Consider the following 18,997-nt stretch of genomic DNA (forward strand, 5'->3'; position numbering starts at 1 on the left):
GACATTTTAAAATGAGTGAGTCTATACTTATAATTTTATGTGTTTTGTTACTGGATAAAAACTCTCTCTAGTGCTAAAGCAATTATAACACTACTGTCCACTTCAAAAAAATTCTTAAAAATTCAGGATAAGAGACTGGCTCGTGAATCTATGACATGTAGCTCAGTAGAGAAGCTGAAAAAGTCTGAGTTTCCTTTATATATCTAAATTCACAAAATCTTACACTTTAAGGGTTGGACCTGAGGTTTAAGTAACATCCAAAATGAGCACCACAATGAACATCCCAAGAAAATACATCAAAGTTTAATTACATCCTGTTGTATGTTAGCTAACAGATACACTCACTCTAGCTGCTCAGTTTGTTCACTTCATTCATTCCAAAGTGCTAAGTAACGCTGCTAAGAACTGCTGAAATGATGGCATTGACAGGTGACATGGTCTTCCCATCCCCAGATGCAGAATGGAGAGGAGCAGTATAAGCTTCTCAAAGAACAATCTACGACTTGCAAGAAACACAAGTACAGGCAAAAGCAAAGTGAATGGTCACCCAGCCTAATTTTATACACTTACCTTAGTTGGCTGCCACCTTTGGCACCAGCATGAGAGAAACAAAACTCCTACAGGTAAAATCAGAATAGGAGCCTAAAACATACGTTCTAAACTATCCTGTGTCTTTCCACAGAGGGGGCCCAGAGAAGTTCATAGGCACCTAGGAAAGGTTGCTATAATTGGGCTGTGTGAATATCCTCCTGTATGACTACTCCATTCAATGTCTGATTAAGCCAGGCAGTTGAATATTTGCATAACCTTAAGCATCTGTTGTCTTTCTGAAGATGATAGATGACTTCTGTTTAACATTATGAACGTGATGAAGTACTTCACTGACCTGGGGCCTTAATCTTTGGCACCCTTTCTAGGACAACAAATGAAGCAACTAAACATAAATATTTGTGGTCCGTTTTACACTGAGATACAGCAAATAAACTAGTATTGATTCAACTTAGGCTACAGAGCTGGGGGCTTCATGCTGGAGACTACTTCAGAGAAGCAAATACATGTTCTATATTGCAGACTGGTTGAAAACCCAAGAACATCTGGATTAGTGACCTGGGATTTTAATATGTAATTCCATTTTCCATAATTGTCAGGCTAGAGCAATACATACATGCTACCTTCAAAAGCAAGCAAAAAAAAAAATGATAAAACATACTGTTCTCGCCAAATACCTTTCAGTAGCAGCTGTTGAATTCCTGCATTGCTTGTAGCTGGCAGGGCAGCACATTAAGATCTATATAATCAGCACACCCCCATCTAACAATTAAATGATGGATCACTTCCAACTTTCGCTGAGCTCAGGCGTATCGGAGCTTGCCGTGAAGAATACCAGAGGCCCTAAAGCTGAACAACCACTAAAATTGAAGGCTAACAGCTGTAACACTCTGGAGACATGGAATGAATGCTCTTGACCATTTTAAAGATGCCATCATTTCCAACTTAAACATACAGAACTTCCGTCCTGTTACGGCAGGGAAGCAGACTCAACATGCAAGCGTAAAACCTGAGGTTTGTTAATTCAGTTGCCAGCGCTTTCTATGTGACTCTGCATGTATTAGGCACAAAAGAAGCCACTAGTAATGAACAATTTCTAGAGAAAATTGGATCTTACTAAGTATTTTGGTTTATTTCTTGAATGGAAGCTAGTTGAGTTCTGAACTAATACAACAGATTTTCCAAGATTCACACATTTTCACACCTCTCCCCATCTACCACTCTAATCTTGAAGATGTAATTTGATGTATCTGAATACCAGGGATCACGCTGTTCCTGATACAAGGATAAAATGCTATCTGCATGCAGTCTGAACAAAAATGAGGATAGTACCCTAGAGGAGTCCTGAAGATTAGGAACCCCACCAGGAATTGAGCAGTGGCTTTCAAATGATCATCAGGAAGATATTCACATGATAACCATCTCCAGGGTGCCTCGGTCCCTTTGGAAGTGAGTAGAACTTGTCTCTTTGGGTGCTCTGAGATTTTACCTAGTTTTTCCTTCCTGGATGATAACAGTCCAAACCACTTAGCTGAGGAAGGCAGAGACAGAGGGCCAAGACAACAAGAGAGGCAGCCAGCTTTTGCTATGGAAAAGGCAACAGCACGGACAATGGGAAGAAGATGAATGAAGACCCACAGGAAATTGCCTGGGGATTTAGACCATCATCTCCAACTTCAGCCTTGAGGGAGGACTACTATGTCTGCTGCAGAGGACTCCTGTACTCCTGGGCAATAGCCACTGCCTTGCTCACCTTCATTTCTTCTTAGGCAGGAAGAGCCCAGGATTCATCCATTCCCACTTTCTCTCTCAGTTGTTGCCTTGGGACAGCAACAGCCCACAAACCAGGAGCGTTCACTCACTTTCCCTGAAAGGAGCCAAGAACCAAGTTCCCAACTTGGTCACATAAAGGCAGGTTCAACTCTCCTAGCGTTCCTGGTTAGTTCTACCGTATTTTCACTTCATTTGCTTATAAAGCAAACAGCAAAATCAAAATATTTCAGACCTTCAAATCTGTGTCTGGAAGGTAAGTATGCAATTATCTTGAAATAGATTATCAGTAAATGAAGAAGAAACTCACGGGTTAAGATGTTAACTTATTTCTGTGGTGAGCTCATTCGGCCTTAAACAATTAAGAGATGAAGATTGGCCTTTAAAAATGAGGTGTGAGAAAGGAAGTGACAAGCAGGATGGATATGTAAGTAATATTTTGGCTTAGCCGCGGCAAGATGTCTTGGGATCACCAGACAGAAATTATTACCAGAAAATGGAGTGTTCAGCAGAACAGCTGTGGTATGTGTTAAGAGGAAATTTCCTGCTCAAAAACATTCCAGGATCAATACTCTCAAGAATAATGTCCTCTATTCATCTGCAAAAAACAGCCATAGCTCAGACAGTGTCAATAAACTTCCTTACCAAATATGTCTTTCGTCTGTGAGAAAATATCTTATTCCTCATGCACGTTTACTTCATGACACCTTCAACACGACAGTCAATGGCAGTTAGAAGGTCACTGAGAATTCTTTCTATGGAAGTCTAAAAACCCGATTAGCTTTTCTATATTTGTTGCTTTTGTCTTCACCTAAAGCTGTCCTTGATGTCAATAACAAAACCAGTTTCAGAAGTCTCAGAGCTGACCCTTAGGAAGGTCCACCTAGCATCTAATAAAACACAAAATCAAGTAATCAGTTTCTTTACTGCAGTAGTTCAAAAATGTGCAGAAATAAGTTTACAAAAAGTCTTGTATACTTTAGGCATTTTTAGGGCTACTTATCTTAAAGAATATCCAGTGCTTATTCAATGACTTCAGTATGACCTTTCTTTCTGAATTTTTAAGGTAAACGATATATTTGATGCCAATGTCACAAGCACAAGAAGTATATATGCATACTGCTCATGAGTGCAAATCAATAGTGTCATGAGCATTCACAGGAACAGAATAAAAATATCACCAAATGCCTTTTCTCCATGACTTCTGAAAGATGGCTTTACTTACACTCAGCAGGTGATGATGAAGTCTTTTTCCTGATCATGGTATGCTGCTGTGCGTAAGACTTCAGGGACTGACTAAGAAGTGCTTACTGCTGTGCAAAAGGATTTTAATTTACTTAAAATTTGGGGCATAAAAGCCTTTTCCTTTTACTGACATACATTTTATTGAATTCTAAGCTGCATATTAAAGTTCATGGCTATTAAAATGATGCATTGTATATATTCATGGATACCTCCACAAAGGAGCACAAAACACGCTGTACTAACTTTTTTTTCTTCATTTCCTACATTTTTATTTCTTTTCATATTTTCAGGAAAGAGAGAACAAGATATGCATTCTGTTCTATAGCTATTCCATCATTCAAAAACCAGCCTTACTCTGTACAACACAAATCCTGATTTTACAAAGCCAAGACATGAATTTTGACTGCTGTGCTGAAGAGGCTTCAAGGGAAAGCCTCCAGTCACTGGACAGCTGGGAAACGAATACTACATAATAGAGGGAGATGCAATTGTGAATATAGTCAACTGCACCAAAACCCCTAATAAGGTTTGTTCTTTTCCGCAAATTTCTGCACACACTTGTCTTATTTCTCATCTTTGCTTCTCCGTTTTAGATCATAAAAACCTGCACAGACTTGAGATGTCAAGCGTGCATCATAAGACTTCGCACCGGTTTCTGTGCTTCTGCCAGGCCCTTCATTGTGCTCAAATTGTGGCTGAGGTGGTCAAAATCTTGGAAACAAGGGCCTCACAATAAAATAGAGTAAGCTATAAAGAAGTAGAAAAACTTTTTCAGCTAGAGATCTAAAGTTGGGCCTGTCTCTTTTAATGTAGTGCTGTTAGTTCAAGCCTGAAGAAAGCTTTGGGGTTGTCCACCGAGTTTTTCAAAAGCTGGCAGAAAAGAAGCTAGTGTTTGCTACAATGACTCTTCGAAAGCCTTTCCTTAGGGACAAAGCCAATCTTTCAGGCAATGCGTACTGCCAAAGCTTCTGACATTTTGTAAAGAAGACTGTGACGAGCTGTAGGGACCTCAGGGGAAACAGTAAAAGGAATAGGTGGTGTAAGAATTTGATCTGATGGTGAAAAAAAAAAAGCTTTGGTTCGAGGAGTTGTTTCTGAAGAACAGCAGGGTTCTTTTCTGAGATGCATAGTTGGAAAGTCTCTATAGGGGAGCATCAGAGAATGGAAATTAATTTTTCCTCATGGATCTCTCTGGTGAAGATAATTTGGCTCTGGATAGCACGTGTCAGTAGAGCTTCTCAGACTGAGGCGTGCACCAAGTTACCCAGTACCATGGATGGGAACCACCACGAGAATGAGATGGTGGCTGAGACAGAAAATACCAAGAAACAGCTCCTCCTGTTTCCTGCATCTAACATGATTCCTCAGCTTAAAAGCCCAATATGAAGAATACGAGTCACACAACTCTGATTTATATATTTGCTTGACTTCCCACCGTTAACATGCAAGGCCTGGAAGGAGCATAATGAGAAAAAGCTCAGCTAACCTTTGAGGGGGCTAGTTCAAGAAATAGAGGTTTCTTAACAACACTGCAGAAGACCCCAATATCAAAATGCTTAGCACTGAAGTAGAAGGTTTTGCAGAGAGAATGAATTCTACTTGAAACGTAAAGTTAAATCTCTGCTGCTATAAACTTTATAGTGAATACTGATACCAAGTATAACAAACTAGAACTTTTTGTCACAGGAGCAGGTGATTTTATCATGACTTTTACTGAGAGGACAGCAATCAAAATGCTGTAACAGAGCGCAAGGGGAATTGGAAAGAAGATGACAGGGAAAATATTCAGGGACTGTAGAGAAGGAAGCTGGTGACTGAATCATAAACACTATCAGGTTATCTATAGGTTAAGCCCTGAGCCTTTTTTTTTTTTACTTAAAATAGAAGAAGGCAAAGGACTTCGACCTACCATATTCGTGGTGACTCCCTGTAAGGACTTTTAGCATAACTTCCCTCTCACATGAATATAGGTATAAAGCCCTGCACAAGAATACAGTAGAGGCTACCTAAATTGGCACTCCAATAAAGGGCAAGTCTCTTTAATGTCAAAGAATGCATTCAGTGCGGCATACTGCAATGACTCAAGGAATGAGCACATCACATCTTGTCAAGTGACTGTCCTGCTGCAGTTGTTTGTCAGCCCATATCATTCACATGTCAATTAAAAATGGCTAAAAGGCCCTTTTGCTGTCAGACTCTGTGTTGTTTTACATGAATCTACCATTTTTTCAGAACTAACGAGTTTCTTTCATTAATGTTACTTGCAATGTATAGGCACAATGCTTGCTTTCTGAGCAATTCATGACATAAGAGTGCTCATCACAATCTATTGCTGTTAGCATCTGAAACTGGCACTGATCTCAAACCTTCGTACTTCTGTTTCTATAGTGACTTGACACCTAGACAGATTTCACTGCACTTCCACATTGTCTCCACTGCTCTTCTTTTCTGTTTCATCATAAGAACCCCAGCTACTCACTTTCTTTAAGACAAAATAACCACCTTCTCTCTTTCATTAGAAGCTGTCAACTGTAAGACCCCACCATAAGTCTGTGGCTTCCTGAGTAAAACTGAGTCGCACAAGTCTAAATTATGTTAGCCTTGCCTAAGCAGCTCTGCTGTGTGGATGAAGTACAACACATCATGTGAAGTTTGATGAGGGATGAGCAGAGCAGCTGAGGCTTCATGCATCATTCTGCAGCCAGATGTACTTCCTTCTTGCCACTGAAAATTCCCCCACTATCCTTTGTGTGCAGGCTGGCCACATGTAAGACTTTGCAAGCATCTCCTTGTGGATGCTGGGTACCATGCTCACCCACTTGTTTCTTAACACCCTAACTTCCAAGCAATTAACATACTCACTCACCATTACATATTCAGGAAGTGACAAGGTCGTAGTACGTTTAGGAGAAAGGGCAATAATCTGAGTAAATATTTTGATAGACTTCATTGCGCACAAAAGGAGATCTGTACCTTTATTTACAAAAAAACCAAACCTAAACAAACCCAACACATACCCCCTCTTAACTTGTTCTATTAAGGAATGTAACTTGAAAATCATTCATGGGTATGGTCTGATGAAAGTTCTCAAGATGCCACTTGGTTGGGTCTTTTGGCCTCAATACCCAGCTGACTGTTCTCATTCAGGAACAAAATGACTAGGAAAGTTTCCAAAACCAAGAAGTCTAATGCATTAAATGTGAATTACTGCAGTTAATCAGGCTTTTCATTAGCATATGGCTTGTTTATAAACTATTCTGCAATGTCACATTTCCAAAGGATCATATTCCAACTTTTTCATCATTTCATTACTTCCAAAATTTTCAGCATTTAACCACCACCATGTGCCTATCCTATCAGAACCAACAAACTGTGAAAACCATGAAAAAGCACTAGAAAAACAGAACTTGAAAGAAGCAAGTGATTTAATTGTACCTCAGCCCTAAAGGCAATGATCATGAAGTTCAAAATTTAAGGTTTATCCTGTAACCATGAGAACGCAAGATGAAGCTGTAAAATTAGTGAGCATTTTGACTAAACAAGTTCACCTTGCAACTAGTTGGCACAACATGATGCTTTTTTATTTTTATAAGTACTTTCTATGAAAAAGGAATGGAAAGCACTCAGAGTGGCAGGCTGTGAAACCTGCTGACTGGTTGCACAATAAAGGCTAAGCCATGAAGTGAAACCCTAGGAGCTGCTGCATCTCAAAATGCCATAAAACTGAACAACTTCTATCTGGAGTAAATCTGATTGTTATTTCCCTTGAATACATGGTGCATTTGGCACTGTAATTTGTTTTAAACAGTGATTGGCATCAACGCTGTTCTGGTTGCATTCATTTTCTTTAGAGGATTCATTAAATAACTACTAGCATTAACTATTTGGACTTATTTGTATTCTGATAACATCCACCATATTGTTGGCACTGACCACCCACACAAAAGAAAACTGCCCTTTTTTAAAGAGTTTACAATCCGAGATCTGTTGAATGTTGCAACACTGCAAAGAAAATTTGAGTTCAGAAATAATACATAGCATCATGATTATCAGATCAGCACCTACATTAGCGTACAATAAATCTTAGAAGGCGAGAAATTACTGAATCAAGATAAAAGCTCAAGATACATTAACCAGTATATTCTAGAAAGGAAGCACAGATCTTTGTTTTATTAAGACACTGAAATCTTGATTAATAAAGCTGGGGTTTCAATGATGCTGAAAGCAATTAAACAATGAGTTTCAAAGGGAGCTGCGCATGTAAATTCCTCTGTCTTATTTGAAAATCCCAGCCAACAGCAGCAATCGTGTTTGGTTTAAATCATCATATCATCATGGGAAACAATCAAATCATGGGAAGTCATCAAATCATCACTTTTTTGGGAAATAAATCCATTAATCTTTTGTTCCAGGCAAGAATGAAGTGTGGGTGAGGGAGCAAACATGGTGGGAACATGGGTATCTGCAGGTGAACTAAAAAAGGGGATCTGCAGATGAAGTAAAAAAGAAAGCAAAGTTAAGAACAACGCAGACAGCAGCAAAAGCACACTAGATCCTGGAAGGATGACAGTGGTTGTGCAGATTATGAGAAAACAATCAGGAGTGACAGGCAACCTTCATCCTCTGGAGGCAAGTACGCATCCAGTCTGTAAAGATACCTTACCATCCACTTCTTTTTGCTGAAGGGATTTTTTTGGAGTGGGGAAACAACACATGGTTTCCTTTGCTGTGTTCTGCTGTTTTTCAAATCCATCCTATTTGTCTGAATATGGGTAACATATAAATATTCTACTTACTCCCTCATGCGTTTCAGTTTGGTCTCAGCCATAGTGCTGTTGAGAGCTCTGAATCCTTGGGGCGCCCCTGGAGACACTCCGGTGACAGTCCCCGAGCCTACAAATCAATGCACAGACACATAACCTTATTCACCTTCATCCCCTGAGCTCTATTGCAGAGTCAAGGGCAGTCAGAAGGAGGAAGACCTTGTTTCTCACAAGGTAGTGCCACATTAATTAAAGATGAATTAGATTATTACATGCACATTAAGGGCAACTCCCCTCTGAGGGACAAGTAGATTTATATCTTAAAGGCACCAAATTTTTAACAACAATTTTCCTTCTGTGTAGCGTACAGGGAATTACATTACAACAGAAAGAACAGTCACTGGAGAAAGTGCTGGGACAGATAAATATTAAACAAAATTAAATTTGCTTAGACAATATGTATTTTCCTTCATTGTCCTTTCACTTATTTATAAGAGCAAGAACCTTCTTCCTAACAGGCAAGTCTCTCCTTTAGCTTCATAATTATTGTAAACAGAAAGTATTTAACTTATGACATCACTCTCCCCTTCAGATGAAGGCACTCTTTTTATGTATGCCTACATATATATATATAAAAAAAATACCTGTATATGTAAATAAATATATATATATATGTATGAGAAATATACATAAGCATATACACACACCCACACTCTTTCTGTTTAGAGGCCTTCAGAGCTGTTGCAATATGTGAGGCCCTAATGCTCACAGACCGCTGTGGTGCTCACCCACAGGGACACAGAAGTGCTGCATCCCAGAGGCCCTGTCAGGGCTGTCAGCACAAATATCCTGCAACTTCAGGTTGCCATTCCATCATGTAAGTCTCTGCTTAACCTAAGGAATTTAGGTTGCCCAGAAAAATGGATGCCCCGTGCATGGAAGTGTCCAAGGCCAGGCTGGATGGGACTTTGAGCAGCCTGGTCTAGCGGGAGGTGTCCCTGCCCATGGCAGGGGGTTGGAACTAGGTGATCTTTAAGGTCCCTTCCAACTGAAACCATTCTGTGTTTTATTTATTGCCCCTACTGCTCCCATTGGAACATGATTTCAGAGCCTCACTGTGAGCTGGTGGCTAAAGTCTCTCCTCCAATTTCCCAACAAAAGTTCTTTATTGGCCAGTCCATGCTCATTTTTCTCCTGTGCCCGTCCTTTTGTTTGGCTTTCTTAGTTCTTCCCTTTTGCATACTCCTTTCATTTCTTTATAATTGGAAAAAGACATCCTACTTCAGCTTTCAATTTGCTAAACTAAACAAAGCAGCTATTTTAGTTTCTTCTTGCAAAATATTTGGCATTAGGATTTCACTTCCCAAAAGAGGAGAATATGTATCATGGTGCAACTACATCCTGTGTAAATGTGTGGGCCCAATACCTGAACAGGCACAGGAGGGCTCTGCGTAGGATATGAAGAAGCTGAAAGCCACACAAACACATCAACACAATGTTGTGTCTAAATGAACACGCCCTCCCCTCCTAGCAGGGGTTTTATCTTGGAGTCAGTTCGGCTTTAGTTTGGATTGCATTAACCTTGATCACATGCATCCATAGGGAGCTTGCAGCCACCTTCCTGCTACGAGCAGTATAGACACTCACAGAGAGTACTGAATGCTTCCCTGGAATGCATAATCATGGCTTTCCCAGGAGTTAAGCGGAGTTAAGCTCCTGTGTTTTACACGATTCTAGACCCTGATCACATAAGGTTGAATACTGAGATTAAAAGTTTCCACCGTGAGTGATCCTACTGAATCACCCACAGTAAGCACCTGCTGGATTCAGAGCTTTGCTGGATTCAGAAGATAGGAAGCAGGCATGGAGAGAGACCACAGAAGAAATAGATTCCTGGCTATGGACAAACGATCTGACTTTTTAAATCATTTTCCTTACTCCTCTTTACGCCTAACGGCTAACAGTGGTCTGGTGCCTAAGTATTACAACTGAGGTATAGTTAACGTAGTTTAAAAGATGAAAAATGACAAGCTCAATTCTTACTAGCAACCAATAACTTCACCCATTGATGCAAAAAACATTTCCTGATCATTTACTGTAACAGTACACATGCATATCCATACATTTTTACACGGGGTCTGTAAGCATTCAGTTACTTGAGCAGCATTGGAAAACTCAGCTGTCCTCAGGGTGGCCCTGAGGAAACCCCAAACGCTGTGCAAAGCAATGCTCATGACTTACTGGGTGGCATGCTCCTCTTGGAGCTGGCATAGAATTAAGGTCCAAATGCGGGGCTTTGGGTCTTTGGAAGCAATAAAAAATTGATGCCTTCAGCTCCAATAGCTGAAGAAAAATATAATCTCTTAAAAAAGAGTACATTTAACCACAAGCCTCAGCTAAATTCTGGTATTACTATTATTACAGGATATATCACTGTAGTAAGAGCTCAGCATTCTCTTTCTGTGTAGTGGGTTCAATCTATTTATTGCTGCAATATCTCCTTCTCCTCCGACATTTCATTATTAAAGACATCCTTCTTGTTTTTTTCTGGAATTCCAGGCTAAATAATTCGTACTTTGTCTACTCTCCACGTTGGCAGCTGGCCAAGCAAAACTTATTCTCTACACACAAACTAGTATCTATCTTCTTCTCCATTTAATAAGATTTTCTGGGTACTGTGGGGTAGCTGCAATGACTACAGATTGCAGGATGCTGCAAAGGTGTGGTTAGTTACCAAAAAAAAGAGTTCTCAGTGAAAACTGCTAAGACCTTTTCATGTTGTTGCTACAACAAGCCTCAAAAATTTTTCCTGGGGTCATTCATAAGCCACACCAACTTCTATGTCAGAGATATTTTCTTAGAAGCAGTTACTTGATTAATAATATAATTTGCACCCAGCTTTGAGCAGTTTGCCTACCCATGCATCAACGCAGAACAAGTAATTGTGCTTCTTCAAAAAGTGGCCGGATAACTATTTGCATTTTTTATGCAATATGTCATTCTTGATTCATTAAACAAAATCCAATTAATCAACAAGAGCACTGACTTTTCAAAAACAGGTATTGTGGCTTTCTAGATCCATTTCAAAGACAAATACTCTCCCAGTGTCTAGCCCAGTACTGCAGAGAACAACATAGGGCAAAAGGGCAAAAGATCTTTATCCTCAGGTCATGGAGCACCAGTTTGAGTTTCTCACTGCATCTTTCTTGTTCTGTCAAAGGGAAGATGAAAGGATCTGTAGGGAAACAAATCTTCTGTCTGACATTTATTCACAGGTACTTAGATTTAAAATGGGTGATTATGATTATATGGTGAGACTTTTCATACATTATGGCCCAAAGGCATTCCTACCAACATTTCTGCTAACAACCAAATAATTGGTGATAGACATCTACTGCATCTCTCGGTAAGCCACTCTGTGTTGTGAAGCTGTTATCTCCACTACATCATAGACTTCTGTTTGGATTTTGGATTTCTTTCTTCAGCTTTCACTGCTACATATGAGATCCTTCAAGGACATTTTCTACAAGATTAAAAAGCTCCTTAGAATCAGATGTATTTTCCTGAGTTTATAAACAATACAAAGTTACCCAACAGCCTCTAACCTTCTCCTTTAAGCTAAGTAGATTTAGTAAATTTTAAAACCAGGTTTTCAAACTTCCTTTCCTTTTGCAGTTCTTTTCTGGGATCTTTCCAATTTTTCAAACTTTATCAGCATGGACTATATTATTTCAAATATACTCCACATGGAACTGTATAGCCAACCCAAAATGAACCTTGTGCCACACTGAAGCACTGATATTCACAGTGACTCAGTGGGAACTCTTGAGGAAAAAACTGTTACTTCAAAAACCCTTTTACCCTTCAACACTGAGGTTTGTACTAAAGCAACTCCATCTATGGAAAAACAATGTCTATTTACTGCATCCTCTTTATCGCAGGCCTTGCTGACATTAAAAAAGTTCTAGTTTTATTCTACTCAGATGTTCTCTAACATCTGCTTGAAATGGCACATAATTTTTTTTCACAATACCCTTAACAATGAAATACACTACAAGGAATTCTGGCCAGACCAGATTTCTGCATTTGCCCTGGTATTGCCATGAAATCCACGCTGTTTTCAGAAGTAGACACTATAATGATGATGTAGCTTTGTAGCCCAGTAATATGGTATTGCCACTGCTACTACCGGGTCAAACGCTTGGACCAGAGTTTGCAAGGCTCCAGGCTTTGTCTGAACTTGTCTTGACCCACCATGAACTTAAGCTTAAGCTGTAACAGCAGTTCTCCTAATGACCAGGTGTTTGTGGCTATTTTGTTTTGTTTCCACTTATTTTTGTATTGTACAACCTGCATTTTTAGATAGATAGTAGTAATCTGTGTAGAATGATATATTTATAACTAACTTAATATAATTAATGTAGAGAAATACAGGCCTGGTACAACAGCAGATGCTTTCAAAAGCAGGGACAAAGAATGAGGTGTAAAGGACTATGGGCATGGGATGACAAGAGGTGGGGCACAAGCTGGTACTGGCAATCCCATGGCTATAACCAACGTGCTAGTCATCAGTTAAAGAAACACAGACCTGGAAGTGGACATAACTAGCTTTAGGGTGAACAGAGAACAAGTATCTACCCTACGTAAAATGCATGGTATACAGAAAATTTTGACTGAACATGACTTTGCAGCCCAGTGAAGAAAAAGCAAGGTATAAATGAATGTTAGCAAACACATATAACGAGGTCCAACTGCAGCTTTGTAGTTTGACATTGGAAGAACTAAAAATAGTAAATATTTAAACTGCCTCAGTGACACTGAACGTACAAAGATAAAAGGGAACCTAGCAAATTTCTCTCTTATTATCATCACATATATTTGTTTGGAACAGACCATGCAAACCTAATTACCAACTCAGCTTGAAGAAAGGCTTTAAGTTTCCACACAGACTGGTCAGAGATTTTTTAATGATTAAAGCGCAATTTAATTCTTTAATATTATAAGTTTTAAAGGCATCTTCTTGTTCTTAATACTGAAAGAAAAAAGACAAGAGTCTCTTTAATACTATGATTTTTTAAAAATACCACTGTTTGGCTAATACTCCAGGTTATTCCCAGAAGCCCTCAAGGCAATTCCTCTCTTTCATTAAAATAACAAAATATTGAAGCATAGAGCTAAATATTGTCCCTATTTCCACTTCTGCAAACCCACTGCAGACAACAATGCTGCAAATGCATAAATGAGTGCAGAATTTGAAGACCACGGGATCTCCGTTACTGTGAAGACAAGCTGGACGTGAATGTTCCTTCCTTCCATCACAAGGATCTCCCCCACATGGGACCCAGAAGATGACCAGACATGATTCAGTTTTCCCAGGCTTCCCCTATGTTATTGTGTCAGAGATATAAGATAATACTTAGTAACGTTTATCGGGGGCATTTGGGAACCCAGCTGGGCTTTCATGCAACCCACACGCAGGCTACTGCTGCCACAGTTCAACCCAGTGGTCTTCAAGGGCAGTGAGTACACCAGCCTCAGTAAATACCCTTCTTTCATTTAAGTTCTCTTTTTAGCTTTTAAGCAGAACACAAGAAACCAGGCTTTCAAACTATACATTTATAGAGAGAACTTGTGGGAGACTTTAGGATTAAATGGCAAACTTAAATTCTCAGTGATTTTTCTGTGCTTGTAATGAGATACTGTAAAATAAAATAAAATTAATACTATGCAAACCCAGATCATCATTTAAACGAAATTTTGAAATATTTTAACTCATTTTCTCTTATTGTTTCCAGTGCTAGAAACTATAAAAGAACCTACATACCCTTAAATATTTTCCTCTGGAGTAAAGATGGCAGAAGCCAAGTTTTTAAAAGCTTTTGTTATAACATTCCACACTTCTGTCCATCACGCTTTATAGCTCTATTATTTTCAACAAAAGCACTTAACTGTGTATGCCTTTTCCTGTGGTATATTTATTCTTCTCTACAGTAGGTTAAGGAAGCAATTTTCAAGAAGATCACATTTTTTGAGTTATTTTATTGCAAAATGGAAATAATTGGACTGTAATGAATACAGACTGCTAATAACTGCTGCTATTACATTTAAAGAAGAGATATCATCTTACCCAATGAGCTAGTATTCAGGACACTCTCCAAATACTTGACCATTGCCTCGATATCACTGTCCTGTGGATAAATGAGATAAAGAATAGCATTAGCGTGAGCACAAACTTAAATATAAGCACTATGTACCAGACTTATGATTCCACAAACATAAAGGATATCACTTACGCCAACAAATGTCAACACTAGACTACAAAGAGTCTACGTTGCTCAGGACTTTTTCTGTATTTTCTTCTCCTAAACCATCAGTTTGGGAATGATGTTATATAAAAAAAAATATTTACATCAGATTCCTTGCAGAACATAAGTGTGTAGAGCTGTGCATGGAGTTTAAAGAAGATATGTTTACTGTGGAGGGTGGTGTGCAATCTCTGAAAATACACCAGCATTTTATCATCGGTGAGTCCTGGAATATCTAAAACAATATTATATTGAAAAGGGCAAGTGTGTACTTCTTCTTAACTACGCCAAAATTTCTTATGCTTATGATAGCTGCTCACTGCAAATTAATACTTATGTTTCATGTCATTGTATCTACTTACACGCCTAGTAACAATGACCAATTGAAAAAATTCTAATTAAGAAGAGATTTTAGCACTTTTCTATTTCAAATATTCTGTTACCAGACAGATGATTAACAGTTTTACCATGTATCTTTCCTGTGAAATGCTATTTGTGTACACAGATTAAATTTAAAGATCTGTTCATTAAGCAGTGATTGTGCTCCAGAAAGTAGATTGCAGTTTTATTAAAGTCCAAGAGAAACTTGGACTCTGAGTTTCTAGAAGTTACTGCCGTACCACATTTGACAACATGGCATTTCTTGCTGTTTAAAACTGAAAGTCAAAATCTTGACCTTACTGAAAAATCTGCCAAAAATCTGCATATTAAAAAAATATTGAGGAGCCTATGGTTTTAAAATTTAAAACTCTGAAATAAAAAGAAAACATATTGACCTCAGCTTCTACAATGGACAATCTGCTTTTTACTTCTCTGTCATCTTACTCAAAAAAGCTCATTCTAAGTTTCTCAAACTGAGGAACTGTCAGTATACCTTAATACCATGACAATAATTGTTGGCAATGACTGTTAGTTAGTTAGTGACCTTTTGGTGCGAGTGAAAGCTGTTATGGAGGAGCGTGATCTAACTTCTTATCACCCAAAGTTGTTTCATGGGCTTATATTTGAAACAGGCTCTGCTTTTTAGCTGAGGTTTGCAAGATGGTAATCAGCTTCTAGGTTGGCCATTTCAAGAGATAATCCAAAGGCTCATAGGTCTGAAGGAGCCTCTTTACCCTTTTGGAGCAGCCTGTGGGGTCCTGGCTGGATAAAATCAGCACGAGGGTTTCCAGTTCCACCGCCCATCCAAAGTCCCTGAGTTACCTCAGATGAACAAGTTAATCTGAACCTGCTTAACCAGGGCTTTTGCCCGTTCACAATAAAGTGCCCAGGAAACGCTGATGAATGTATTACATTTATATATAAAATATATATTGAACATTGAATTAAGACAGACTTAATTTTACAAATATAATTCCTCCTGTACTACCTATGCCTTTTGTCCACTTGGGTTTAGCAGTCCAAGAGGATTTTACCTGTTTTATTTAATATATTTATCTATTTAATATATTTCTTTAATGTTTCTCTTTTTTTTTAAAGCCCTTCAGAATGGACTTTGACAGGTAGAGGCACTCTTGCACATAAGAGCCAGCGTGGATGAATGCTGAAATTCAGAACAAACGAAACCCTTTCTAGAAGCAAAGGCACATGTTAGGAATCCAGTGGAGCATTTGTCGGGTGGCAGCATATAGACCACCCACAGCCACTAGAGCTATGATAATTTATGTCAGATGATTATCTGGCTTGACAATCTCAGAAGCAACCTGGAAATTGAAAATAGGAAGTTAATGTACCACATTAGTAGACTTTGTCAGAACAAAGAGGGTGAATTTGCTATTATTGTCACTAAAAGAAAGCACAAAGAAGGTGGTGATAAGCTGCAGTAAAAAGCATCCATTAGCATCTCAGTTAAATTATAGCTAATGAGCTTCATCACGCACTAACTTTTCAAGATGAAACCTCTCCTAAGCTTCATATTTTAAAAAAATTTTTACAAACAGTTTCTCATTCTCTTTCATGTTTTCCCCCTAATTAGAAACTAGTGTTCCTAGAAAAAAATATGTGGGCAAGAGCCATTGGCTTGAAGTGGTCTAGAAAAGTAATTGGCAAATTGCTGCTTGAAATCTGGCAACCTGCATTTCTGCTCCAAAAGAAACGGACAAAGGACACTAAACTCCAATGCTACAGCCAAGACAAGAGGTCTAGATGTGCTTAGGGTCTGAAATTGGTTGTAACTCCACATCTGCAACTGGACAATGTTGCTGAAAACACACAGGTTGGATCGAAAGATATCAACACAGGAAAAAATAGCTGTCTCGGTTCCAATCCTAAATCTTTGAAATTATATCGTTCCAGTGTCTAACTCTACCTTCATAACTGAAGAGGTGTCGCATCCCACGTAAGGGCACCACTTCTCAGTCTGTCTCGACATCTGTGGGAACCTAATATAGCTTCAATAAATAACTCGGATGTCTTTCTACATCATGTACCCCAATGTGTTGTTCAATTAGATGACCTCTCTGACCCCTGATGCATGACCCCTACCGCATGAACATCAGATATTTTTTTTAATCATTGTTTGAAGTAATGGGGTCACCAGAGAGCGCTGCACGGAAGTAACTAGTAAAGCAATCTTGGCATTGGAAAATTGAGAGATTTGCATGGATTAGGAAGGTAAATATCTTACAAGTCCTTATCCTGTGCGGCAGTGCAAAGACTTTTTATTAGCACACACATCCAAAAGCTTAATTTATGAAGGTATTTTTGGAGAAAGGGTTTAAGACTATGAATCCCATCATAGAAATAGGAGTAGGAGTTTTGGTATTAAGTATATGACTGCAGAAGCAAACCCCTGCTATATACTAGCAAGATCAAATCTATTCTGGTAGTATTTGAATCTTATTATTAATACTGAGCATGATCCCACCTACCGTTGAGTGGGATTCATCTCACGTAACTGTTGACATCCAGGATGAAGATGTCTCATGCATGCTAATAACTGTAGCTCCCTTTATAATCACCAGAGAGAAAAAGAGACCTCTCAGCATATTCCATCTAACCTACGTTAGATGTTTATACCAAGATAATATTATTCCTTAAAAATGCTTGCTTACTTCCCCTTACTGTACAGACTTTCCATTCAGTTAGTTCACGTTTAGGTGTCCAGACTGCAGAGCTAAGTTCAGTCTGCTTTGACCTTGGACTTACTGCAGAATTTTTCACTTGACAAAGGGAAAACTGAAAATTATGCTCACCTCCCAAGAAAAAGAAAAGGTGATTGTGTCGACACCCAGAAACACACTTCTGCGTTATCTAAGGTGCCTGGGATCAACATGAGAAAAAACAAAGACAATTAGTTTCTTTGATAGAGGATGTACTAAAAGGCAAATGGCCACCGGGGGTGCTTCCCAGTCAGTTTGGGCAGGGCAGTTCACAGAGGGGTAGTGCCCTGTGTGCACACAGACTGCTGGTAGAGCGAAGCCTCAGGTCCATCCAGGCTGGATTCAGACAAGAGGTGCCAGTGGGACAACTCTTCCAGCCCACAATGATTGCTCTTGTCATCGCCGAATTCTGAGTCACTGCAAAATGAGGGAATGTCGCTGCTCAGATCTGACTGCCAACACCTAATTTATTCTGCATTATTGAGAAATCTATTTTTATCTTCTGCCCTTCGTTAATTCTAAGCAGCAGTCTGCCTGTTCAAAAACACTATTGATTGACACTTAATGACACCATCAATGAAAGTTGAATGAAAATTTTAAACGGCGTTCTAAAAAGAAAAAAGATAATCTCAGAGTCTGATGAAAGTGAGCAATAATTTATTTTCAAGAGTATCTTGTGGTTGACTTTCTGGGAAACAGACCGTTTGCATGTCTATGTGTTGTGGGTAAACACAGACCCAGCAACCTGAAAAAAGGCATTGTCTTAGATATTCCACTGACTTACAATTCACTAATAATTTCTTTAGACCATTACTGTATAAACAGATCCTGAATTTTAAAACATCCCCTGTATTTAATTTGAAAGCTAGGAGGACGTTTCTAGATTGAATTAAGCTGTTTCTGAGTAAATTTCAAGTTTAACTTTTGAGAAAATTTGAGGACTCCTTGCTACCATGGTAGAAGTAGAGTTCTGATTTCTCACACAAACATTTTATTTTTGCCCTTAAAACTACATCTGAAAGAAACTATTAGTTCAAAATTTTCAAAAATCATTATAAGTTATTTATAATTTGGTGACGAGTATTAGCATATGTGGTTGGCTCCCTAGAATGCAAAAGACATCACACTCTGTTCTGCAAAATTTGAACATGAACTCAGAATAACATATATGATCCTAAACAGAATCAGACAGTACCATTCAGAGGCATTGTATGCAATGGTCGCTCAAGGGAGAAATGAATTGTTCCTGAATACCTTAGAAGGA

General features: G+C 38.8%; 1 protein-coding gene across 1 annotated transcript in view; it reads right to left on the bottom strand.

The window, feature by feature from the left end:
• The window catches only part of NEK11 (NIMA related kinase 11), a 98,876-nt gene that overhangs the window by 10,599 nt on the left and 69,280 nt on the right, over nucleotides 1-18,997 (bottom strand). Inside the window, exons 14-15 of the mRNA XM_054189618.1 lie at nucleotides 14,455-14,515; nucleotides 8,361-8,457 (exon numbers count right to left, since the gene is read on the bottom strand). Of these exons, the coding sequence (XP_054045593.1) occupies nucleotides 8,361-8,457; nucleotides 14,455-14,515 (158 nt within the window). The remainder of the gene's footprint in view (nucleotides 1-8,360; nucleotides 8,458-14,454; nucleotides 14,516-18,997) is intronic.

This window comes from Rissa tridactyla, chromosome 2, assembly GCF_028500815.1.
Source record: "Rissa tridactyla isolate bRisTri1 chromosome 2, bRisTri1.patW.cur.20221130, whole genome shotgun sequence".
NCBI classification, from domain to species: Eukaryota; Metazoa; Chordata; class Aves; order Charadriiformes; family Laridae; genus Rissa; species Rissa tridactyla.